At 48.7% G+C, this 22,652-nt stretch overlaps 9 protein-coding genes across 9 annotated transcripts; 5 read left to right on the top strand and 4 right to left on the bottom strand.

Moving 5' to 3' along the window:
* Positions 1-85: 85 nt before the first annotated feature.
* On the top strand, positions 86-2,156 carry Pmar_PMAR002002 (conserved hypothetical protein; the record flags this gene model as incomplete). The annotated part of the gene is made up of 3 exons (XM_002765422.1): positions 86-215; positions 251-327; positions 379-2,156. The coding sequence occupies 3 exons, from the start codon at positions 86-88 to the stop codon at positions 2,056-2,058; spliced, it is 1,887 nt and encodes a 628-aa protein (XP_002765468.1). The 3' UTR covers positions 2,059-2,156.
* A 1,781-nt stretch (positions 2,157-3,937) lies between these two features.
* Positions 3,938-5,339, bottom strand: Pmar_PMAR002001 (ribosomal P protein, putative). The gene is made up of 2 exons (XM_002765421.1): positions 4,486-5,339; positions 3,938-4,177 (listed from the first exon to the last, which is right to left on the bottom strand). The coding sequence occupies exons 1-2, from the start codon at positions 5,290-5,292 to the stop codon at positions 4,028-4,030; spliced, it is 957 nt and encodes a 318-aa protein (XP_002765467.1). The 5' UTR covers positions 5,293-5,339; the 3' UTR covers positions 3,938-4,027.
* Positions 5,340-5,589: 250 nt separating this feature from the next.
* Pmar_PMAR002000 (hypothetical protein) lies at positions 5,590-11,812 on the top strand (the record flags this gene model as incomplete). Its single annotated transcript, XM_002765420.1, has 27 exons — positions 5,590-5,734; positions 5,788-5,855; positions 5,910-6,018; positions 6,319-6,457; positions 6,504-6,573; positions 6,619-6,686; positions 6,798-6,881; positions 6,936-7,025; positions 7,066-7,126; positions 7,198-7,335; positions 7,381-7,461; positions 7,507-7,630; positions 7,676-7,733; positions 7,795-7,885; positions 7,932-8,042; positions 8,086-8,200; positions 8,245-8,336; positions 8,399-8,561; positions 8,608-8,754; positions 10,308-10,402; positions 10,454-10,598; positions 10,690-10,781; positions 10,882-11,045; positions 11,135-11,318; positions 11,376-11,489; positions 11,606-11,685; positions 11,737-11,812. The coding sequence occupies 27 exons, from the start codon at positions 5,590-5,592 to the stop codon at positions 11,810-11,812; spliced, it is 2,904 nt and encodes a 967-aa protein (XP_002765466.1).
* A 740-nt stretch (positions 11,813-12,552) lies between these two features.
* Positions 12,553-13,307, bottom strand: Pmar_PMAR001999 (calmodulin, putative; the record flags this gene model as incomplete). Its single annotated transcript, XM_002765419.1, has 4 exons — positions 12,553-12,675; positions 12,721-12,810; positions 12,873-13,015; positions 13,199-13,307. 4 exons carry the CDS (start codon positions 13,305-13,307, stop codon positions 12,553-12,555), a joined length of 465 nt encoding a protein of 154 aa, XP_002765465.1.
* Positions 13,308-13,568: 261 nt separating this feature from the next.
* Pmar_PMAR001998 (apicomplexan-conserved protein, putative) lies at positions 13,569-15,344 on the top strand. Its single transcript, XM_002765418.1, has 5 exons — positions 13,569-13,774; positions 13,823-13,964; positions 14,015-14,152; positions 14,202-14,360; positions 14,411-15,344. Exons 1-5 carry the CDS (start codon positions 13,581-13,583, stop codon positions 14,489-14,491), a joined length of 714 nt encoding a protein of 237 aa, XP_002765464.1. The 5' UTR covers positions 13,569-13,580; the 3' UTR covers positions 14,492-15,344.
* Positions 15,345-15,406: 62 nt separating this feature from the next.
* On the top strand, positions 15,407-17,023 carry Pmar_PMAR001997 (hypothetical protein). The gene is made up of 4 exons (XM_002765417.1): positions 15,407-15,554; positions 15,618-15,691; positions 15,739-15,885; positions 15,939-17,023. Exons 1-4 carry the CDS (start codon positions 15,426-15,428, stop codon positions 16,018-16,020), a joined length of 432 nt encoding a protein of 143 aa, XP_002765463.1. The 5' UTR covers positions 15,407-15,425; the 3' UTR covers positions 16,021-17,023.
* A 283-nt stretch (positions 17,024-17,306) lies between these two features.
* On the top strand, positions 17,307-18,317 carry Pmar_PMAR001996 (thioredoxin, putative; the record flags this gene model as incomplete). Its single annotated transcript, XM_002765416.1, has 6 exons — positions 17,307-17,410; positions 17,517-17,583; positions 17,776-17,847; positions 17,895-17,982; positions 18,029-18,105; positions 18,165-18,317. The coding sequence occupies 6 exons, from the start codon at positions 17,307-17,309 to the stop codon at positions 18,252-18,254; spliced, it is 498 nt and encodes a 165-aa protein (XP_002765462.1). The 3' UTR covers positions 18,255-18,317.
* Positions 18,318-18,970: 653 nt separating this feature from the next.
* Positions 18,971-20,511, bottom strand: Pmar_PMAR001995 (Ribonuclease Z, putative; the record flags this gene model as incomplete). The annotated part of the gene is made up of 7 exons (XM_002765415.1): positions 18,971-19,017; positions 19,094-19,240; positions 19,447-19,621; positions 19,664-19,744; positions 19,784-19,901; positions 19,952-20,069; positions 20,114-20,511. The coding sequence occupies 7 exons, from the start codon at positions 20,509-20,511 to the stop codon at positions 18,984-18,986; spliced, it is 1,071 nt and encodes a 356-aa protein (XP_002765461.1). The 3' UTR covers positions 18,971-18,983.
* An 829-nt stretch (positions 20,512-21,340) lies between these two features.
* Pmar_PMAR001994 (conserved hypothetical protein) lies at positions 21,341-22,275 on the bottom strand. Its single transcript, XM_002765414.1, has 4 exons — positions 22,126-22,275; positions 21,922-21,956; positions 21,671-21,858; positions 21,341-21,627 (listed from the first exon to the last, which is right to left on the bottom strand). Exons 1-4 carry the CDS (start codon positions 22,255-22,257, stop codon positions 21,584-21,586), a joined length of 399 nt encoding a protein of 132 aa, XP_002765460.1. The 5' UTR covers positions 22,258-22,275; the 3' UTR covers positions 21,341-21,583.
* Positions 22,276-22,652: the final 377 nt, after the last annotated feature.

Raw genomic sequence — 22,652 nt, 5'->3', positions numbered from 1 at the left:
CCGTTCAAAGACGGAGTAAATTCCACACACAAATCGTTCCTGAACCAGCTCAAAAATGGTGCTATATCATTTCAGTTTTCTGACAATGCTAAGCAAGCTTGCCGTCCACGCTCAGTCCGGCTGGAGTGCTGTCAGGCACGCCAGTACATCGACTATTCGTGGTTACAAGGCAAGCTCTCTTTTTCGCTGCGGTAAAACGTTCAGCTCGCTTCCTGGTAGGTTCATGACCACTTCTACGATGCTGTTGTAGTTGGCGCTGGCGGTGCCGGCCTTAGAGCCGCCTCCGGTCTTGTTGCTCACGGCCTCAAAACTGCCTGCATCTCCAAAGTGAGTTTATGCAACTCTCACACCTGCATTGGATTCATACACGCTCGTCAGGTCTTCCCAACTCGCTCCCACACTGTGGCTGCCCAAGGCGGTATAAATGCTGCTCTCGGCAACATGACCGAGGACGACTGGCGCTGGCATGCCTACGACACTGTGAAGGGCTCCGACTGGCTCGGGGACCAAGATGCTATCGAACACATGTGCCGCCTCGCCCCTCAAGTCGTCCTCGAGCTCGAGAGCTATGGCCTGCCCTTCTCTAGAACCAAGGAGGGTAAGATCTACCAGAGAGCATTTGGTGGGCAGAGTCTCAAGTTCGGCAAGGGTGGGCAGGCCTATAGGTGTGCTGCAGCTGCGGATCGTACCGGCCACGCCATTCTGCACACTTTATACGGTATGTCTCTCAAGTACGATTGTCTCTTTTTCATAGAGTATTTTGCTCTGGACCTCATCATGGACCAAGACGGCTCCTGTAAGGGGGTTATCGCAATGAGCATGGAGGACGGGTCGATCCATCGCTTCGGCGCCCACCAGACTGTTATTGCTACCGGCGGTTACGGCAGGGCCTACCAGAGCTGCACAAGTGCTCATACCTGTACTGGCGACGGAGGCGGCATGGTCTCTCGAGCCGGTCTGCCGCTTCAAGACCTCGAGTTCGTACAGTTCCATCCCACTGGTATATTCCCAGCTGGCTGTCTTATGACTGAGGGGTGCCGTGGAGAGGGTGGAATCCTGAGAAACAGTGAAGGTGAGCCGTTCATGGCTAGGTATGCTCCTACTGCTAAGGACCTGGCCTCGCGAGATGTGGTCTCTAGGGCCATGACACTTGAGATACGCGAGGGGCGAGGGGTTGGCCCCAACAAGGACCACATTTATCTGCATCTGGACCATCTACCTGCCGAGACTCTCAGAGAGAGGCTGCCTGGTATCTCAGAGACGGCTAAGATCTTTGCTGGAGTTGATGTGACTAAGGAGCCTATTCCGGTCCTGCCTACAGTGCACTATAATATGGGAGGAATTCCTACAAATTGGAAGGCCCAGTGCCTTAATCCCACCTCGTCTGACCCCAACAAGATCGTCCCTGGTCTGCTGGCTGCTGGTGAGGCTGGCTCTGCCTCCGTCCATGGTGCCAATAGGTTGGGGGCCAACTCTCTGCTGGACTTGGTCGTATTCGGTCGTACTGCTGCCGATACTGTGGCCGAAATCGTGAAGCCAAACTCACCGCCCGTCACTCTGCCTAAGGACGCCGGTGAGGCTACCATTGACAGGTTCGATAAGATACGTCACGCCAAAGGCCCGGTGTCAACTGCTGATCTCCGAAGCAAGCTTCAGAGGACCATGCAGACGCGTGCTCCTGTATACAGAAATGGAGATGACCTGAAAAAGGGGTGTGAGGAGGTACGTGAAATTATGAAGGAATACAAGGACGTCGGCATCAAGGACCGCACCTTAGTCTGGAATACAGATCTTATCGAGACCCTCGAGCTGGAGAACCTTATCACACAAGCAGCCCAAACGATTGTATCGGGTGAGGCCAGGAAGGAATCCCGTGGAGCACATGCCCGAGAGGACTTCACTGAGAGGGATGACAAGAAGTGGATGAAGCATTCCCTGTCATATCAGACTAAGCCTCATGTTGAGGAGTCGGATATCGTATTGAAGTATAGGCCAGTGGTGGATCAGCCTCTAGACAGCGAGATGCATCATGTACCTCCAGCCAAGCGAGTCTATTAACATGGTTGATGATGTGAAGGAGTAGTAGTACATTGCTGGGCATTATAATAGCCTAGCATCCTCATGGTACTCATGAAGGTTGTTCATATGAGCACTCGAGGTTCGGTGAGTTTTTGTGGTAGGAATCTCTTTTCGGCAATGCGACTTGAGTTGACCAGTCGGATGGGGGTGTGGGTGAATCGGTGTTGTAGTTTTTATGGGTGTATTGATTCTCTATACTGGATTATACGCGCGGCTTAGTGAAGGAAAGTGTAGATCAAGGGACGGATCAATGAGTCTAATTGAGTCAAACGACTGAGAATCAACTTATGGGAGCCACTATGATGCCCCGGGGGCCACCGCGGGGATGGCAGTTTTCAGCGCGAAAATCTTGGAGGCCTATCAAGACGAGTTCTTGCCCGGGCTGGGGTTGCTTTTAGCCCAACTTCGGAGTAAGCGGCCTCCTCATCTGGGAGTGCACTTGACTGGTGCACTAGACCATGGGAGGTGATTACCGAGCCTTTCCCGATGCCACATAGCATGTGGGCATACACTCGACGGATATGAATGCGACTTTGATATTGAAGAATGGCCATCAGTATCGGGAGTAAATACGACACTTACCCCATACGCCGCTGAACGTGGCAGGGCAGATGAATCAGTTGCTGTCAGCTATGTTTTTGATGACAGTCTTGATGCGATGTATTTCCTGCTATCCAGTGACTGACATTGACACGAATCTGTACGCCTGAACTCTTTCTCGTAGCTCTAGTGGAATCTGTGAGCTGAGGCGGGCAGGTGCTCTCCCGAGTCACGGAGAACAGTGATGAAATATCATTGGCTGAAATATGCTTTCATTAACAAGATTGAACATCGAGATGTTCGCGGCAATGCATGCACTCACCGACAAATCATAATGCTTCAGAGAGAGGAACACTAGTTCTACGATATCGCCACTGACAATCAGATTGGCTGGGACGTAGTTTGTATCATCATTGCGATAGACAGTACATGCTGTATCAGAGAGAGGAACACTTGTTTCTGCTTTATCCCCACGGATAATCGGACTGGGGCGGCAGATTGGGTCATCATTACAGCTTCCACTGAGATGTTGCCGGTATGGTTTATCTCGCAGCTAATCGCCACATAGTAACTACTGCAAGTCTAGGAATATACAGGCACAGAATCAGGAGCGCCAGGGCACTCAACTAACCCATTCTGTCTCGGATGAAATCGTTGGCAACTGTACACCATATGAAGATGCTCGCATAGACGATTACACATGAATAGTTAGAGGCTATTCATGTACTCATCCAGAGTTCATAATGCTTCAGAGAGAGGAACACTAGTTCTACGATATCGCCACTGACAATCAGATTGGCTGGGACGTAGTTTGTATCATCATTGCGATAGACAGTACATGCTGTATCAGAGAGAGGAACACTTGTTTCTGCTTTATCCCCACGGATAATCGGACTGGGGCGGCAGATTGGGTCATCATTACAGCTTCCACTGAGATGTTGCCGGTATGGTTTATCTCGCAGCTAATCGCCACATAGTAACTACTGCAAGTCTAGGAATATACAGGCACAGAATTAGGAGCGCCAGGGCACTCAACTAACCCATTCTGTCTCGGATGAAATCGTTGGCAACTGTACACCATATGAGGATGCTCGCATAGACGATTACACATGAATAGTTAGAGGCTATTCAAGTACTCATCCGAATGAACCATAAGCTTGTATGTGCGTCTAAATCACCAATGCCCCACGGGAAGAAGCACAAGCGCGAACACGCAATAAGTTATGTGCACACGAACAGGTCGACAACACTATCGCTAGTGTAGTCGAGGGAGAGTGTGCATAGCAAATGCCACTATCAACACAACAAAAGACGATGTCCTCTTTCAAGGCGCATAAAGCAACCCCTTGGCAGCCACACGAAACCGATTCGGCAAGTGAGTATCAACAGGTCATCAGCAGAGTACACCTTAATCGAAGAGATCGAAATCCATCTCCTCATCCTCCTCTTCCTCCTCCTCAGCGGGAGCAGCAGCGGCCTCAGCCTTGGCCTCGCCAGCAGCAGCAGCGCCAGCGGCGGGGGCGGCGGAAGCGAATTTGGAAGGATCCTTGAGGAATTCCTGAAAATAGAACGATAATGATCATTAGTACGATAGTCAAATCAAAGAGACGCATCAAGCAAAGAAATTGTTGCCGGTATGGTTTTTCTTTCAGCTAATGGCCACATAGCAGCTACTGAACGACTAGGAATATACCGGCACAGCGAAGGGAGGGCCAAGGCACTCAACCAACGCATACTGTATAGGAGGGAACCGTTAGCGACTATACACCACGTCAAGGTGCTCGCATAGACGGTTACTGCGAGCATGGTTAGAGGCCACACTGCAACCCCTCCAAAGAACGGCATGAGAAGGAGCATCCGTAATACCTTAAGCTCCTCAATCTCAGGGAAAGTGAAGTCGATGTCGGAGCACAAGGCGGCGATGTTCCTGAAGGCGTTGTTGATAGCATAAGGCAAGGTGGCCTCGTTGGGGATGCCGGCTTCACGAGAGAAGGCGGCGAAATAGGTAACACCGTGCATGAACTTCTCAACAAGATCATCATCGCTGATATCCAGGGCAGCGGCATCATAGACCTCACCGTTGTCGTAGATGGACTCAAGTTCGACACCGTACTCGAAGGGACGGATGTTCAACTTCATGAGAAGGGCCTGCTGGGAGGCGGTAACCTTCGAACCCTTAGTGACAAGAGCGACATCGTTGGAGATCTCAATGGAACCCTTGACAATCTTAGTGGCGATGTTCAAAGCCTGGAAGAAGTTGGTCTGAGAGGGGTCCAAAGAGGTGGGACCAGCGGGGATATCGACATTGCACTGAGCAACCATACCAGCCTTAGCCATAGCGGGAACCTTGTGCTGGGAGATGATCTCACGAATCTCGTCGATGGGAGCCATGCAGAAGATAAGACCGATGTTACCCTTGATGACATTCAAGAGATGGCCGAGATCAGCGTCGTGCTCCTCCTCGTACTGCCTAAGGGCGGTACGGAGCATAGTGTTCTTACCCATGACGATGATGGCCTTGCCACGGAGACCAATACGGATCTGCTGCAACTGGTTGGATCCGACATGATCAACGGAGGCAATGAGAATCTTCTCGCAAGTGTCGAGGAGGTCCTTCACTCTGTCGAGGTAGGCGGTCTTCTTAGCAAGCTTCTTGGGATCGCGAGGTGCCATGATGTGTGGGGACTGTGAGCTAACGGCTCTCCAATCAGTTTAACCACTGAGGGGTTTGATGAATCAATAGGGGACCACGCGCTGAAGGAATCGATCACGTGATCGATTACGTTGCAGCGGAGCGATGCAAGAGCGCATCTTCTTCCCGTTAGAGATCGACTCGCTCGCCCTTCACGAGCCACCCCGAGTTAATTCAATTGACCCTGTAACTGGTTTATGCTCGCAGGCTACGGTTACGGAATTAATCTTGATCTACAGAACTGAACTGAACCTCCTGAAGGATTACGTTCCAGTGTAATGAGTGAGTTCGACACTTACGCTGCCGGAACCATCACGCCTGTGCTGAGCCGTGCACTGGCTGATCTCTATCAGCAGGAGCACGGATCTGTTGAGCCTGTTGAATACCTCAGCAATTGGCTCAAGCTCTGGGCTGAGGCGCAGGGTAATATCGAAAGTTCGGACATCGCACCATGGAGATTGATCTGCTCTCTTCAGTCTCCGAACAGGAACGTGAAGTAAAAGCTCGAAAGCAATTACAATATACAAAAACGGTCGACGCCGAAGTAGTTCAATAGTTCTTTGTGAGGATTAGTTGCGTCGCTATTGTGACTAATCAGCTTCGTGAAAGACAAGTAAAACTCGAGGAAGAGGAAGAGAGAGCAGCGAGGCCACTGAAGATCCTGGACGAGCTCTCGCAGAGACTCGCCAATGTCGATTACAATGAAGGTAATACGGCTTGTCAAGATTAGCAGTATGGCACGCCTCAATCCTCTGCGTGAGTTGATCGGATTAGATATCGGATGATCTCATTACGAAGGAATCGATGCATTTTAGCCTTACATTGATGAGTCGTTATAATTTGTGAACGTGGCGGTCATCACCTACAGTATGCAATCATCGGATAAATTCACTCAGGATGCCACTAAAGTCTACTTTGCTAGCGTAACTCGAAACTCTCATCAACGTAGTTCACTGAAAGCCCTCTTCTGGAACGTCCATCCTGGTAGCTACTCTTGTTCTTTTTAGATTGTAAGTACTGCCAGCGCTTCCCAAACCCAGGCTTGTGGCAAGAGCTAACTGACAGTGTGCGAGAGGCAGTTGCTGGGTGCAGCGGGTGTTACGTTGGGGAGGTTGTCATCGATGAGGAAGGAGCCAAGCTTATACGGTGCGTCATGCCAGTCTAGGGTAAGCACCCAGCGAGCCGTCTGAAGGTACATTGCTAATTCTGGTACTGCCCCTGGTGAGGCAAGGTTGCAGGGAAGTGAGGGAGTTGTTTGGCAGGTAGTAGATGCGTGTAACATCACTATGTCGCACCTCGCCGAACAGGTGCTCCAACCACGAGGGGAAGAAGAGGAAGAAGGGGATCAAGAGCCCTCTCCTAGGTCGAGGCAATTGTGAGTCATGACTTGTCTTGGGAGCTATCTCGCTATGCATTTGAAAAGCCATGAGTGGACCATCTCATTGATCTAGTTTACAGGTAAGACTGTGTATTACAAAATGTGTAGGTATATATCCAACGTTATGGATGTCCCCGAAGTGAAGTACTTCGAGTTTACTAAGCCCGGATCTTTCCTGGCTATCCCGATAACGTAATGACCAACGATCGCGCCAGGGACTCGAGACGTATACGGGGTGGTGTGTAGGTATTCAAGCCTCTTGAATAAGGAGGGCCTGGAAGCAGCAGTGACCGACATGAAGGAACGACGAGCTCAGTTCGCGGAGGAAATGGCATCGTAGTTAGCTGGGAATATTCGGGAGGCTAGTGTGTTGTAGGTTTGAGGAGGCTAAGGCTCAATATGAGCAGGCAGTGGCTGAGCTAAAGGAAGGGGAGGAGGTGATATCATGCACAATGTCAACTGCAGGGGACTCCATCCGGGGTTATATGCTGTGTCTCTCCTTGCCTAGAATCCCGAGGAACCCGTACAGCCAGTGATTAGAGAATTGAATGCATTGGAGGGCGTAACTGGGCAGCTGGTTCTATGTGTGGACACCCTAGGAGCAGAGGGAGGCTTGTTGGAGATTCGCCAGCAGTACATTGAGAAGGTAGTAGACGATGGTGGCTGAGAGGTGGTTGTAACAGGACTGTAGTTGGCTGCCCTCTGCGGTCACCTTGAGAAGGGGAAGGCTGCTATGGAGCTACAAGCTGTTAGGGAACAGGCTGAATACCTAGTGAGTATGCAACAATGAGATGTGGGTTGAAGTCGAGTTTGATAGACGTCTGAAGCTGGCGAGGCCAATCGTACGGAATTGATGGGTAAGTATGTGGAGGCCACCGGTGGAGAGGCAGTGGAGGAGGTGGAGAAGCAAGTGGAGGAGGAAATCGAAGGATTAGGGGAAGGTCCATAGCGCGCGGTCGGAGGTCGAGGAAGTGTTCGTATTGTAGATGCGACTGATGATGATAAGGGGGTTATACGATTAGCCCGCAAGTTGAAGATGTTGAGGTACCGCTTTGGGTGACTTCCTTGGATGATGCACATCAAGCTCATAGAGATGTCTGTATAGGTCTGTGTTGGATGGTACTGTTAAGGGCAACTTGCTACTTGATATCAGCTCTAGAAAGCTACCCGAAGAGGCATTGGCTGTTATCATGAAGGTTATTATCGCTGTGTACTGTCTCCCTTGACGAGCCGACACTTCAGGCGGTGCTGTTGTTCCTCGCTGAGCAAGATGCGTCTTCGATTTATGGAGATGCGGAGCTCCAGTGGTCTCAGCTGGTAGCCGCCCTCCATTCTGAAAGCATTTGGGAGAAGGTGATTGCTTCTGTTATGGGTTTCCTGGAGCCAATGGTCGTAGATCGTATCGGCTGATATGAGGCGACCAAGGCCAGGTGTGCCTCCGGAACATACTTTAGAGAGGGCAAAGGCTTTGGTCGAGGAGGCGATACAATGTGGCGGTCAGAAGGCCGAGGGTAGGCACCTGGCTGGAGGATGTCAGACTTTATGAACCCTTTAGATGGTGCTATCGAGGAAGAAGTGAGTAAGGAGCGCCCTGCCGAGGTTATATTGTTGGGCTTGTTGGAGGCAGCAGTTGAGCTTAGAGAGAAGGTAGCGATACTTACTATAGGACAGTGTTTCGCTCCGCCGATATCATCCTTGTCACTGCTTAGGATGTCCGTATGAGGTGGCTAAATAGTGACCTGCACAAGAGGGTATGGGAGCCTCGGGTAGCGGCAACGGAAGAGGCAGAGAAGGACGAGGGAGGCACGGTTGAGGAGGGTAAGGGAGAAGAGGCAGCAGATAGTCCGGAAGGAGGGGGAGAAACTGAAGAAGGTATTAGTAACTCACATTCACTAGAGCTCCCTTCCCTTACCTGTAGCTTTACCTGCAAAGGAGCTTGTTGAAGTCCCAACTGCTGTTGACCCTAGCGAGGCGTCTGCCATCGACGCTGACTTCGTACCACTACTTGAGGCCGACCTAGCACAGCTAGCTGAGGAGAGGGAGGCATCGGCAGCAGCTGCGGATGGTGGGACCGAGTAGGATGGTGGTACATGGTGTAGTACACCAGGTGTACACACGATGGATGATGAGTTGTTGTGAGTACACTGATGATGTTTTGTTGCTAGTCATGGTTGGGTGGTAACGGAGATGCCTCTTTGTCGGGCCTGTGGGTTTAGAGAGACCGTATCCCTGGGAGAATCGTACCAACAACCCTATTCAGTCATCGTTACTGTTTTCTCAGTTCGTCGTGAAAATACTGGATGTCGATAATCCCGTCACAGATCTCTTCTCTCAGCACGCTGCAGCTGGGGAGTTTACCATCTCGTCCTGTAACGAAGACGAGGTTCTCGGCCTCTACAGCGACTTGGGGGACTCTTGCTGTTGATATGCTACCTCTGACGGGATTTCAATTTTCTATTGCTTCAACTGTCTATGCCAACTAAGCAGATGGCTACCAAACCAACATGGGACCTAAGTCCTGTTCACGGTATCTGCTAGTGTTACAGGCCCATCATGAGGCTGTTGAGCTCCTCTGTCCCCTGTGCAACGACGCGACCCTTGCGAGGGTGTCGATGAACGGCTAGACTGTCTTTCTCGAGGCAGCAGAAGCAGCTGTCTTTCTGCACTCAAAGACACGCGTCTCTAGACGCTAGAGTCCAGCGTCGTTTCCGTAAGAAAGCGTAGAGGCTGGTAGAATTGGTCCTCAAAGGTTTGTATACGACACTAATCATAGTATGATTAATGTCGTGTTGCACTCGAATCATTTGACATGCCGTAAGTTCGATTATTTTCCTAATTCAACGTTGCGTCGTGTTCAGCTAGCTACTGTCTGTCAACAGTAGTTGTACTCTACGATTTCATGTTCGGTAGTATCTAGCAATTATATTATTCTCGTCATACCATGTGGTCGGGTCCCTGTAAGGCAATAGACTTTTTACAGTTTTATCTTGTATGAACGCTTCCAGCCTTCTCTTACTTGATCGGCTAAGCAGAGTCGGAGTGAACGCATCGTGCACACTACGGCGAACTCTAACGACGACGACGACGACAGCAGCACTACAGCATAGTCGTCGCAATGCAAGTACTGCTAGTGGGCCCGAGGTGGCTTACCAGGATGCAGCACATTTTGCCGGATATCAGGTGAACCAAGGCTTGACTATGCAGATCTCTCTTCTGGGAGGAGGGTTCAACTTGATATGTAGATCAACTATTCTCTGGATAGTAGCCCGACATTCTCCCTGTATTGAGAATACTAATGCATATCATGCGGAGTCCTCCGCTGAATGATTCATCGAACCCTGAGGCATGAATACTCATGTCGACTGTGCGTTGATGGCAGCAACGATAGGGAGTGTCCCTCATCACTCCGTGGTCTTCTCAGACATTCGACCTGCCACAGCCGTTACCCTTGGATAACCACCCTACTAACCCGCTCAAAGGGGCACGAGTAGCTTTCGAGACCTGGGGACAACTCAATGACCGCAAGGACAATGCTGTTCTACTACACACTGGTCTCAGTGCCAGCTCTCACGCTAGGAGTACGAGTATCTTTTCAACGGAGTTCATAGATATTCACAGGTACTGAATGCATCCCAGCACCTGGCTGGTGGGAGAACTTCATCGGTCCAGGCCATGCTCTCGACACTGACAAGTTCTTCATAATATGTTCTAATGTAACCTTATCATCATGATTATTATGATGTTAATTAGTTGTGGTATTGCAGGTCCTGGGTAGTTGTTTTGGCTCCACTGGTCCTTCCTCAGTGAACCCTGACACAGGCCGTCCTTATGGTGGGGACTTCCCTGTCATTACAATCTTTGATATTGTGCGAATGCAAGTGGAACTTATACGGAAGCGCTTTGGAATTGGTGAGCCTCTTGTCCATATTCCCATGAGAGAGCGATGCATTACACTGCTGTCTGTCATGCTGTTCGGACTAACATCGTCATATCTCTTCAGAGCAGTTGCATTGCAGTGTTGGTAGCTCTATGGGTGGCATGCAGACTCTGGCACTATGCAGTCGATACCCAGGGATAGCAAAGCGTGCTGTGGTAATATGGCATGCTCCTCGTTAATCATCAGAGTCTCGCCCTCCTCGCGCCTTGAAGAGCTGCATATACGGTTTGGTTCATCTGATTCCTCCCTGAACAGATTATATCGAGCAGTGCATACAGTAGCCCACATTCCATCGCTCTACGCCATGTGCAACGACAAGCTCTAGTCTCTGATCCTCACTGGCAAGGAGGTCACTATTATGACACGCCTTACTTTCCGGAGAAAGGACTCCGTCTGGCCAGGGAGATTGCTACGACAACGTACGAGGGGAGTTCACTCAATTTATGGTCATTTGTTACAACATTTACAGGACTTTGGAGCCCATGAGGTTCCCAATATCGCGAGTCAGATACCGAAGTGGTCCTGAATGGGATTCCCGCTTCGCAAGACGGCGATCCTCTGTTTTCGAGAAGGATAAAGATCGGCAAGTAGACTTGAACGATGCTCTCTTCGCTATAGAGGAGTACCTTGGGCATCAAGGCAAGAAGTGGGTCGGCACCTATGACCCCAACAGTCTGCTCTACTTATCAAAGGTGCGGCTCATAATCGCGTTCATTGTGATTGGATCCTCTAAACCGATGTGTCGTTAGGCTATGGATATGTTCAGTGTGGCCCCTGATGGAGGTACCATAGCTGATGGCCTCAAGCCTATGAAAGCTGTCCCAACGATGATTATTGGCGTAAAAAGCGACATACTTTTCCCGGTAAGTCGATGTCTACGATTCTCCGCTTCGATCCTCGTGCAGCTGGCAACAGATTGTAAGCGCTCATCGGATTTATAGCTCTTTGAAGTCTCCGTCATTGATGGAATAGTGTGTAGGTTTGGCAGCAGCGAGAACTGGCTGATGCCCTGAGAGAGGTCGGCAATAAGGATGTTGTATATTATGAGCTGGATGCCATGTAAGAGATATGCCGTGGTGTCCGCTGACATGCTGGATTCTTGCGCATCAGATTTGGGCACGATACGTTCCTCGTCGACACTACCAATGTGGTCCCAGCTGTGAAGGGGCATTTAGAATTTCATTAGTTAATCTGCTGTTCTATAGATGTGATTTTAAAACTCAGTATTTACTCACTTTTCATCTCAACTACGGCCGTGTTCAGTTCTCTCGATGACGACTGTTGGACTGGATGTTGCTGCCTCTCAGTCGAATGGTTCTTGGGGGAACTCGGGGCAGACCGGCTGCGTTCCGGGATCCAATTACTTGAGTAATTAGATGCTGAAAGACGGAACACTCTCCAGCTTTGGAAGGGAGAGTTTACACTATGATGCAACCACGAATCAGCTGACCGCTACCCGACCCAACGCGTATGATCGGGAAACAGCCAAAGTGTACTACTCCTTATAACGATACCCACACATCAATCACCAAATTCCCCACCGAATTGCATTGCCAAAGTTGTGCTGCACTATGACACTAGTGCTGCCAGTATACTTGGAGCAAGTAGCTTATGTCTACGTCGAAGATCATAATGAATGAGGACTTCATTCAGTGGGACAAGGCGCCAGGAATCGAGAATCATATACAAAGCTTGACGGATGCGAATGATTGAGCTTATTTCGGTGTGTGAAATGGTCCGCAGCTAGTATTGATCCGAGGAGTTGGCCAACCCAAGTTGTAAATCTCTCTCACACGCGACATCACTCATTGGGGAAAAAGAGAACAACACTGGCTGTAAGCATTCATGTATCTGCCATAGTCTTCTGTGTTGTGGTTCGTAGACTGTGAGTAGGTGCGTCTGACACATGCGATAACCTAATGAGGATCATGTGGAGGGCACAGTGAGCAGCAGACACTCGAACATGCGATGGAACTGCTCGTAGTCGAGACTAGTGTCTATATCGACCGGAATCCCAGCACTCTCCAAGAACGTGTCCATATCGGCATCCTGAGGCCAAGATAGGTCGCTTCGTGCAGTGAAGTGCCCCCTCACAGATAGCTTCTCCCCGAGAGTAGTAACGATGTGTCGGATGTCTTTAACAGAGACCTTGCCCGATCCTGTCACGTCAAGGACTCGGAAAGCCTGTAACACACAAGCTGTTGTGATGCACAGAACGAGTCAAACATGGACTATGGAACTCATACCTCTCTGAGACTCTTTTCGTCGCCTGGTCCGTCGGCATCCTTCAGTCTTTCATACAGTCTTGTGAATTCATGGAGATCGAGACCGTGCTCAATACCAATCTCGACCGTTAAGTCGGCTAGAGCCTCTTCGGAAATATGTATTCCTAAGCAACACAACGTCCACCTGTCTTGTGTGGATTTAGAAGCTCTCGTCGGCCTCACGGGGTTGTCCGGGGGCTGACTCCTTGCGAGAATAATCAATGATTGTGGATGCATTCGGATCAGCGATATGGTTAAACAGAGACGGAAAGATGAATCGCAATTGTATATCGAGTGCTGTTGCCTACCGAGGCTACGCAGTGCTGGACCGATATTGTTGGTCGGTAGCTGTTCATTGGAAGGGCCAGCAAATATACGAAAGCACTCCTCAATCTCTGAGGAATCGATTTCAGCCATTCGCACGGTCAGGGAAGCTGGCAGGGGAAGTAACGTAGAACATGAATGGATTCGAGCAAGAGAATTAGTTCAATTCTCAACAGCACATGTTGAGAGCTCCAACGTGCGCTGATGATGTCTCGGGTTCGATCCCCGGCGATGACGTTTCTCCTCCAATAATTCGGGACGTGCGCGACTTGGCGTCGCTGACACGTACTGCGTCGTTGATTTACGATCTTCCTAATATTAGAGCTTTAATGTCGTAAGGTTGAGCTTTGAATCAAACGAGTAACCATGCTTGACATCCTAGACAGTCGCAGTCTGTCGGACAGACAAACCCTGCGACAAAGGGCACAGGGATGTGGGATGCGACTCCGGAAAATGATCAGTAAATCTGGCGCGGCTGGAGTCACCATCTTCGATTGGGATGACACTCTCTTTCCAACCTTTGATATTTGTTCACGACGAGACATGACTAGGGAATTCTGGTAGGCCTGCTAGGTGATCCATGTAGGTCGTTATTATCTTTGTATCAGGGATGAACTACAAGAGCTTGCTCTAGTTGTGGAAGGATTGCTCAAGTGCAGTCTTCGACTGGGCCCTGTCATCATCGTAACTAACTCCAAGCAAGGTTGGGTAGAGTATTCTGCTCAGACCTACTTCCCCTCTCTGTCTAGGGTAAGTAGGGCGGCTTGGGTATAGTCTTGGCTGCTGACGCCTCTTCAAAGGTCCTGCGACACTGTCGCATTATATCTGCTAGAACTACGTATGAGGAGCAGTATTCCGAGAATCAATATACGGACACTTCTTCTTTATGGAAGTTCCTTGCTTTCGCTCATTTATCCAGCGAGTTTAAGCCCTCTCAGGTAAGTGTGAGCATCGTTATTGTCCCCGATTGTGATAGGCTCTCTTCAGTTGATCTCGATAGGAGATTCTCTGAAAGAACGGCAAGCGTGCTTAAAAGTGACCGCTGCCTCCACGTACCATTGCCTCCCAAAAAGCGTCAAGTTGGTCAGTGCTCCAAGTTGTGAAACCCTTATTCATGAGCTCACCATTCTTAGAAGGGCTTTTCAAGTAAGCCTAGTAGCAGAGGCTCAAAGTCCACTCGACTTGGTTATATTCAGGATCTATTTACATTCAATGGAATGGTGGACATTTCGTTCAATGGAGAGAACTACGAATTGCAGACCGCTGTTGATCTGTAGATATCTCTCTGTTGGTTCACACCCATTGTCGTTGCCGCTCATCCATCAGCAACAGCAATAGTCTATACAGAAGTAGTAATACTTGTAGTTATCCTCATCTGTGGTAACAAAATTCAGAGAATAAAATTTCCTGAACTAGGACTCTTGGGCATCGTCGTCGTGGCCATGGTCGGTCCGCTACGTCCGTTGTGACGAGCAAGGCGGGCTTCAGTTCCCATTACGGGTAGACGGGCGGCACTCTGAGCCGTTCATCCATTCCGACACTCTCTAGTCAGTCACTTTAGAGTCATTTTGTACTGCAGACCACTCGATAACGACGACTGTTATTGTTGCTGGTAGCGGACATTCTTTGCGATTGCGGTTTTCTGCTGGTGTATTCTCATTTTATTCTCTCGCCCTTCGATGTACAATTGATGAAATAGCTTTCGTACTACGACACTTTGATCATCATAATGATTGTAGTGAAAACATTTCCCATTATGGACCGTTCGGTCCGTTGTGGTTCCTCTCGACAGCCAACCGCGATAGAGATGAGAAACCACGCTTCTACCGGTGCGACTGTGTAACCAGTGGTACCATCTTCTTGAGTATTCGAACTACTCAAAATACCCCATATCGTCTCCGTGCCCATCCACTTCAACAGCCGTCGTCGTGTCCTACTTTACATGAAGACATCCTTGGCATCCAGCTCATTGATACAGCGAGCGGCGCTACGATTCATCATTACTACTATCATATCTCTATTCACAGCAGCGTTGCCTGCCGTATCATTAGTAGCAGTATCGTACAGCTCATAGTCATAGATGTGGGTGGCCTTGTCTCACCTACAGAGTAGTGATGCCAGTTTTCTCATATTCTCCCTGGTTTTGTTATCACCGCCATGCATGCAAGTATTGGGTCTTCGTTCCTTGTTGTAGTATCCTTTGTAGTGTTGATGACACGCCCATCTCGATGGGCAGTGCGGAAGGCGAGTTCAGAGAGTAGTCCTCAGAATCTTCGGGAACGGGCGGTAAAGCTCGCCCACAACTCCCATATGTACTCTTCATGCAATCCACGGAAACTGGTAGTACACGTTGTCCTGGAGGTGTGGTATGTGTTGACTGGTGTATTTATCTAATGATCTTAGGTATTAGAGCCCAACGAGCCAGGGGTTGAGCTTGCCAGGAACTACCTCCTACGGCATCCAAAAGAACAGCCTGTGTACTGCCGGATTGTTATCGTTGTGTGGGAAGATTGTTACTGTGCAGATATGGCAACACGGAGCTCGTACGAAAAGAAGTTATTCACGTTGGTGAAAACTCCGCCGCATTGCCTAAGCTCACTTTACCAATCATCATTCGATCTGATGAGTCTAATAGTAATAAGATATCGGCTACAACCAGAAGCAGTGCCAGGTAAGAGCATGGGTCATGGGACTGTGTTTGGTGTTGTTATGATTTGCTCTCAGTGCGCCATTGACTTCGAAGTTCTTGAAGGATGTGAGCCCATCCGCTTCTACTGTTGAAGGATCGTCGCTTCGCCGTCTGTGATGAGAAGATAGTCGTTATGAATGAGTGATGCTCCTGTGTGTAACATATTATATGTGCACAGGCGGCAACCACACTCGAAGAAGTATTATTGATGTTCTTCATAATCCACTGCTCATTCTATGCCGTGATCAACATCGTGGCTATATTATTATAACTTTTCTCGAACTCGTAGCGTCACACCTTTTAACGCCGACGTCACGAGCATTATTAATGTTCGTCTCGTTGCTCTATTCGCCGTGCTCAGATTTCGTAGTATGGCGTTTCGTATCGTGAGTTCGTCGTCTAATACTGTATGTAACCACTGAAACTACAGTCTATCATAGGCACTTGTGCCCATGGTAATAGTTTGACCGCTCTGCTCGTGGGAAGGGTTCTCAGGCTGAATTCTCCCCCCATTATCGGAGTGAAGTTTGGCATTCTCATAATCCGTAACTTGAGTTATCGTCCTCTCCCTGTCTTGACTAACCATAGCTTGTCTTTGTAGCACTTAGGTGTCTCAGCCTCCTACACAGCATCAGGACTCGAGGCCGTAATAAGTTTTGCCATGCTATGGAATTGTCGGTCGGAATAGGGATGTTGCTCATTGCTTCGGTTAAGAGTGTGTTGTCGTCGTAGTTGTAGTAATAGTAGTTGCATTTCTGAACCATACGTGCTTATCCCATGCTTGTCGCATCACCTGCATGTAAGTGGTTCGTGCGGTATCATTTACTGCACTGGTTGTTCTAAGATAAGTACTACATTCTTTTATGAGGGATATCTATAACCATTATTAATGTTGTACTCCGCCATTGTTCGCTGCTGTTTGACTATGAGGAGTGCTGGTGACACTGCCTGGTGACACTGCTTGGTGATGCAGAATTCACGTATATCTGTTAGTTAGCGGTGTGTCCAATACGAGCTATTCTAAGTTCTATTGTGTGCTAACCCAGCTCATACTCCTCTACCGTCCATTGTATCCAGCTCGTCGTGGGCTGCTGATATCATCATTGTCGGACGTTTGCTATTGTTGCAGCGTTACATAGGAGTGTCATACTTACGTCTGTTGTGTTTCTAGTAGTGGGGTTCATGCAAAGACCACATTGCACTACATGAGATCTATCACGAAAAGATGCGTACTACGACAGTGTGTAGTAGATCGTTCTCGAATTACTCGACTCTAACATATATCGAGGTTGAACATCGGATTTTCGTCCACCCACAAGAACTCAAGGGACAGTTTTTGTGTCGAGCTGTTGATTCTGTAGTGTTGATAGTGCTAGAAACCAGATTTGTATAGTAAATTCAAAATGGTTATGTCAGCATCGATATTAGCGGGGAAGACTCTCCTCAAAAAGGACGGCAGTGCTGTAAGTGCTGATGAAGTGATGCTCAAAAAGGACATCATTGCACTGTACGTTATCCTTACGAAGTTGCGTATCCGCTCCGGCGATCTCCTAATGTTTTACTTGAAATTCCGATCTCGACAGAGTTTTAGTCTTTTCCTGTACTTGTCCTAGGTATTTCGCTGCCCACTGGTGCCCCGATTGCAGAGCTTTCACCCCCACTGTTAACAAATTCTATGAAGTGAGATATAATTCCCTGGCCTTTTAGTTAAAGCGCGGATACTATTAGTCAGTACTGAATAGCAATGTGTATTTGCTTCGCGTATTGATGGTATAACAATGTGGAATGTCTCGCGCGCTTCACGTGAATTCCTCCTTCATTTACTTTCCTCTAGACAAAATGCATAAGTTGGTGAGTTTCTGTTCTGATTAGGATGTGAAGGCCAAGAATCCCGACAAGTTGGAGATCATTTTCATTTCGAGTGATAAGTCGGAGAATGAACAGGTGATCGGAGGCACAGACACCTGCAGTTAGTGTTATAGTCGGTGCAGGTCGCTTACCATCAGAACGATATGCCCGATTGGTTGAGGGTTCCTTTCAACGATAAGCGCACTCGTGCTGTACTGAAGAAGGAATATGGTAAGTGTTTGGGCTGCAGCAATCCCTCCTCAGCAACGAATTGTAGGAGTGTGCGCTAAGAAGGAGATGGAAGATATTGGAATGAGCGATTCGCAACGGAAGGCTGGAATCCCGACGCTTGTGGTGAGATACTCAGTGTTGATGGGAAATGCTCTGTTCTGCGGAGCATGCCACTGTTGCAGGTACTCAGCAAGAATCGCAGAACAGTGAAGGTTTTCGACGCAGGCGCTGATATCGAAAAGTACGGCGATGCAGCTGTTGATCGTTGGTAGATGTGCGCTTTTCGGAACCTGTGTTACTGCCCTTTGTTCATTATCACAAGCGCTGTTACTCGCCGTTCTATTAATGTCGTGTTTGACGTTAGTATGAGTACTTTGTACTAGCACTGTGAGTATAATCGAGCGGACTGGATTTATTACTCACAGTGTTAGTCGGCTAGTACTGCCGATGTGTCATTTTGAGAGTCTGGAATTCAGTCTCGTATTTAGACCATGCTAAATCTCCGAAGAGAGCGTAAAATGTCGTCATCAATCATTTTCACTTAAGGATACATGAGAACAGTCATAGGTAGTCCGTGAACTTTGTGATGTTGGGATTTTATTACATGTAGGGGTCAACATTATATAAAAGTTGTTGAGAAGATGAAACCGTCGTTGAATCATCCGAGTTCAATATATTCGCTGAAGTACACGTGATTCAATTTTCTCAAGCATTGCTCTCCTTGGTCATGACATTGTCATTATGACACGTTACAAACATACGCTGTTACCAAACATGCAACGGCTCGATGAATAACGTGGTGAATGAACATAAGCAGTATTGGGACAAGGGTCAGGTTTTCCTGAATTCAACTCGAGGCGTAGATGTGTTTCGCCTAAAGTACCCCTTTTGTGGACCCCCCTCATAGGCACTCACGTATCTGCGTTAAAACTTGTGTATTCCCAAACTTGAGCACGCTTCAAGTTCTCATAGACGCAAATCTACGGCGTAAGAAACGATAATTACAGGGCAGTGCTCTTTGCTAACTGATTGTATCTGACGGAGTGTACGAGTCAACGAGGAGTAAGCAAGCAGACGTTTCCACAGAGCACCTGCTACGGGTTGAACTTACGCAACTCTGGTGAACTCGGAGCCGGCCAACGTCATGAAGTCTTCAGCTGTGAATGCCACAGTTGCGGGCCCTGCATGAGCGAGAGCCTCCTGTCGTAGATCCCCAACACTGAGACTATCCTCAGCATCTGGATCGGGGTCGGTGTATCTGTACACATCGGTCTTCCTCTCCCTTGTGCCATGCATAATGTATCTTCCACTCAGCCCCACTGCACATCGTCAATATGCAGGATGCACTCCACATGCAAGTCCAACAGAGGAACAGAACGAGATAACGCATGATATTCGATTATAAACTATCGTCCAACAGCTTAGATGTAACCAAACTGTTAGCATACTTCCCTCCTGACTCACCGCGGACTGAAGTGAGTGAGCGCCAGGACCTTAGCTCCACACAAACGAGCGAACTGGCCAGCCATCGCCGCCGTTGAATGACCGAAATCGACCGCCTTCTCCCTCATAGCATCGTGGTAGGTGCACTCGTGTATGAGCAGGTCTGGCCCTTGTAAATAGGGTAGAGCTTCTGAACCTTTGGATAGATATAAGGCATAGCTGAATAACCCTGACCTACTGTCACAAGTGTCCTGCAAAACAGCGATGGTCCGGCCCTTTGCCGTCTCTCCGACGACTTCCGCTGCTCGTATGAGTGTCCCTTAATGAGAAATAGGAACCGAACATATCTAAATCTTACCATCACTGAGGGTAACATCTCGACCTTCCTTCAAATCTCTGAACTGTGGTCCACGGGCTCCCATCTGAGCGGCTAGGGATGCGTTTAATGCACCAGGCTTATCCGGTTCTGTGAATATCTGAGCAGCGACTCGTGGACCACAGGGACGGGATCGTCGGTAGAACTCACGTATCCCAGAGTGGGTACTCGATGCTTCAGTGGAGCCGCATGGATTCTTACATCACCACTGCTAATGGTGAACTCGGTGTGCTGAGTTGGATCTAGTTCGACGATATTTAGGTCGTATCTGTTGCAATAGAATGGCGATTCGGCGATGGTCTCTGTACTTACCCATTCCAGCCTCCAGAGAGGGCGAAAACAGTCTCGATCATGGTCTTGATGCCTTGCGGACCATACACAGTAATAGGCTCTGTACGCTCCCCCATGCAACAGGAGTGCAATAGACCGAAGATGCCATAGCAGTGATCCCCATGCAAATGCGTTATGAGAATATCATCTATCTTCGTCAGTTTTATCTTGGACAGCATCAACTGGTGCTGCGTGGCCTCACCACAGTCTACTAGTATCTTGAAGGGGGGTAGCAGGATACCTCTCGGAACTGTGTTAGCATCGATCCTCACTGATCGGCCGGTCCTCAGTGTTATGGCTAGAGAGCTGACATTCCGTTTGCCTGGCTGGGGAACTCCACTACTCGTGCCAAGGAAAACAACTTGGTCGAAGAAAGACATCGTTGGCCAAGTTGCTAGGAACGCTAGGACGAGGCACTAGTCGACTCACACTCAATTGGTTGACTTCATGGGAGTCTTATAGGAACAGGCTGGGGAGAGTGGCATAGACTTTTCGAGAATTTACAGTTCCATGTACATGAATGAAATTGCCAGTGACAGTGTGGGATCGTCGAGACCCTGATGCATTGAATTGCCCTCTCAGCGTGTCGGAACTCTAGATGATGTGCTCCTGGTCGACCGCCCTGATGGACACATAGTCATCGTGCTCATCAAGCCGATACATCAATGCTCATGGCATCACGCATACTATACGTCGCATAGAATACCCCCACCTCCGACTAGGATAACACTACAACAAAGTTAAAGAAAGTGTACCTGGACATGCCACATGCTTTGAGGGCGAGCCGCCCAGACGACACTGCAGTGAGATACATACTGAACATCGACGCTGATAACTTCGGATAACACCCTGAAATGAAGACTGCCAAGCCCTCCTCAGCATGGACTGTCATGCAGGTAGTGGACTAGTAAAACGGGACAGCACTGATATAAAGTACGCAGTGAAGAGGTAGGTAGAGCTCAATTCGAACAAAAATAACTGTGACGAAGACAGGGCTCTCCGATACGGTCCGCGGATGGATGAGCGTACCAACACCTAGTGACAGGAGACTCTCAAATGAGCTTGCACCATTGATTGCTGTGTCCCTCCGCAACGATCGCTATGAAGAACTCCTCGTCAAGGAGTGCATCACGACTGTCTACGCATGTTGACGGCACAACTCTGCTACTCTTATATGATGGACTCAACAACACAACAAACCGATGACTATGATGTGGTAGAATGATGGTGTTCAACTGATTGTCTCATCTACTTATATAATGGATACTCAACGACACAGCGTGTATCGATGAAACGTGAGAGCTCAATAATACATTGTAGGGAATCACTATTAGTGATGAGGAAGGTCGTCTACCTCCCCTACCACGTCATTGAGGCTTATAGATCCTACTGAGGACCGGACGGCATACAAAAGCAATAGGTCGTAGTAGAGGGGAAGAGGGAGCCCATTATTCAGTTGTCCAACAAACAACATAGCGTGCAGCAAGCACAAGCTCCTAAAAAGAAAACTGACTACGACTACAACATAGCGTTACTCACCTAGTAAGAACGCACAGCAGGCATCGTCAGAATTACTCTTTCCTTGATTAGGAGAATGTGTAGTGTAGATAACTTGCTGAGGAGGAGCGTTATAAGGCTGTCCATAGGGTGGAGGCTGCGAGCCAGCATTGTATCCACCATATGGGTTACCATTTGCATATGGTATGTTACTGGACGGGGGATTATATCTAAGGGAGGAGCAGCCAGATAGATTTATGCTAAAGATAGCTCAGCCGTCATCATCGCCTTACGGAGGGGCCGCTCCTGAACTCCCTGGGGTTTGCACCTGCAATACAAGAAGGATAATATTGTCGTACAACCTGTAGCGTTCCGCAACAGCAAATCAATAGTGACCTAGAATGGCGCTCTGGAGACGGCGAGACTCAGACCGAAATCGCATGAGTCGAGTGATGATGATGATGATGATGCAGACGATCGAGTGCTATCCAACTCACCTGGAATGTCTGACCAGAGTACACACCCTGAGGTACTTGAACTTGGAGAGGTGTACCGCTAGTTGGATCAACAATCTGAATAGTGCTCCCTGGTGATGCCCCAACGGGTACTTGGACTGTGATGACAGCCATGTAGAACACTAGGAAACTACCAGGACGAGGAACTACGCTAGATGGGAGCTGCAATTGTGAGACATTGAAGGGGTTGCTCTCTCTCTCTCTCTCTCTAACCCAACTGATAGAGAACAATGACACGTATTGATCATAATTAGAAAGGAATTCATTTAGGAGGTTTATTGCTCTCCCATAATAGTCGTCATGATAAGGCCAATCATCAACATGTCAATTGAACCTCATACGTTATAGACGTTAATCATCATCACCAATCTCCCTCGGGACTAGGAGCTCTGAGAGTGATATTCACGTGAGTGCAATCCAGAAACTCTATCATCCAGAAGGGGTGCTGAGCAAATTGTTGTAGGCACCCTCACTATCAAGGGAGGATGCTATCACTCGTCGCTCCTCAG

This window comes from Perkinsus marinus (genome assembly GCF_000006405.1).
Source record: "Perkinsus marinus ATCC 50983 genomic scaffold scf_1104296975500, whole genome shotgun sequence".
NCBI lineage: Eukaryota > Perkinsozoa > Perkinsida > Perkinsidae > Perkinsus > Perkinsus marinus.
This window is presented reverse-complemented; position numbering and strand designations above follow the sequence as displayed.

What these genes read in the sequence shown, in the direction of transcription:
- Pmar_PMAR002001 (XM_002765421.1), bottom strand. Translation starts at nt 5,292, where the DNA reads ATGGCACCTCGCGATCCCAAGAAGCTTGCTAAGAAGACCGCCTACCTC. An exon ending in CTGAGATTGAGGAGCTTAAG is followed by an intron (nt 4,178 to 4,485) that starts GTATTACGGATG and finishes TTCTATTTTCAG; the next exon opens with GAATTCCTCAAGGATCCTTC.
- Pmar_PMAR001997 (XM_002765417.1), top strand. Translation starts at nt 15,426, where the DNA reads ATGACACGCCCATCTCGATGGGCAGTGCGGAAGGCGAGTTCAGAGAGT. An exon ending in CATCCAAAAGAACAGCCTGT is followed by an intron (nt 15,692 to 15,738) that starts GTACTGCCGGAT and finishes GTTACTGTGCAG; the next exon opens with ATATGGCAACACGGAGCTCG. An exon ending in ACAACCAGAAGCAGTGCCAG is followed by an intron (nt 15,886 to 15,938) that starts GTAAGAGCATGG and finishes ATTTGCTCTCAG; the next exon opens with TGCGCCATTGACTTCGAAGT.
- Pmar_PMAR001998 (XM_002765418.1), top strand. Translation starts at nt 13,581, where the DNA reads ATGCTTGACATCCTAGACAGTCGCAGTCTGTCGGACAGACAAACCCTG. An exon ending in ACTTCCCCTCTCTGTCTAGG is followed by an intron (nt 13,965 to 14,014) that starts GTAAGTAGGGCG and finishes GCCTCTTCAAAG; the next exon opens with GTCCTGCGACACTGTCGCAT. An exon ending in TTCTTAGAAGGGCTTTTCAA is followed by an intron (nt 14,361 to 14,410) that starts GTAAGCCTAGTA and finishes GGTTATATTCAG; the next exon opens with GATCTATTTACATTCAATGG.
- Pmar_PMAR001994 (XM_002765414.1), bottom strand. Translation starts at nt 22,257, where the DNA reads ATGGCTGTCATCACAGTCCAAGTACCCGTTGGGGCATCACCAGGGAGC. An exon ending in ACTCTGGTCAGACATTCCAG is followed by an intron (nt 21,957 to 22,125) that starts GTGAGTTGGATA and finishes CTTGTATTGCAG; the next exon opens with GTGCAAACCCCAGGGAGTTC. An exon ending in CTGCTGTGCGTTCTTACTAG is followed by an intron (nt 21,628 to 21,670) that starts GTGAGTAACGCT and finishes TTTTCTTTTTAG; the next exon opens with GAGCTTGTGCTTGCTGCACG.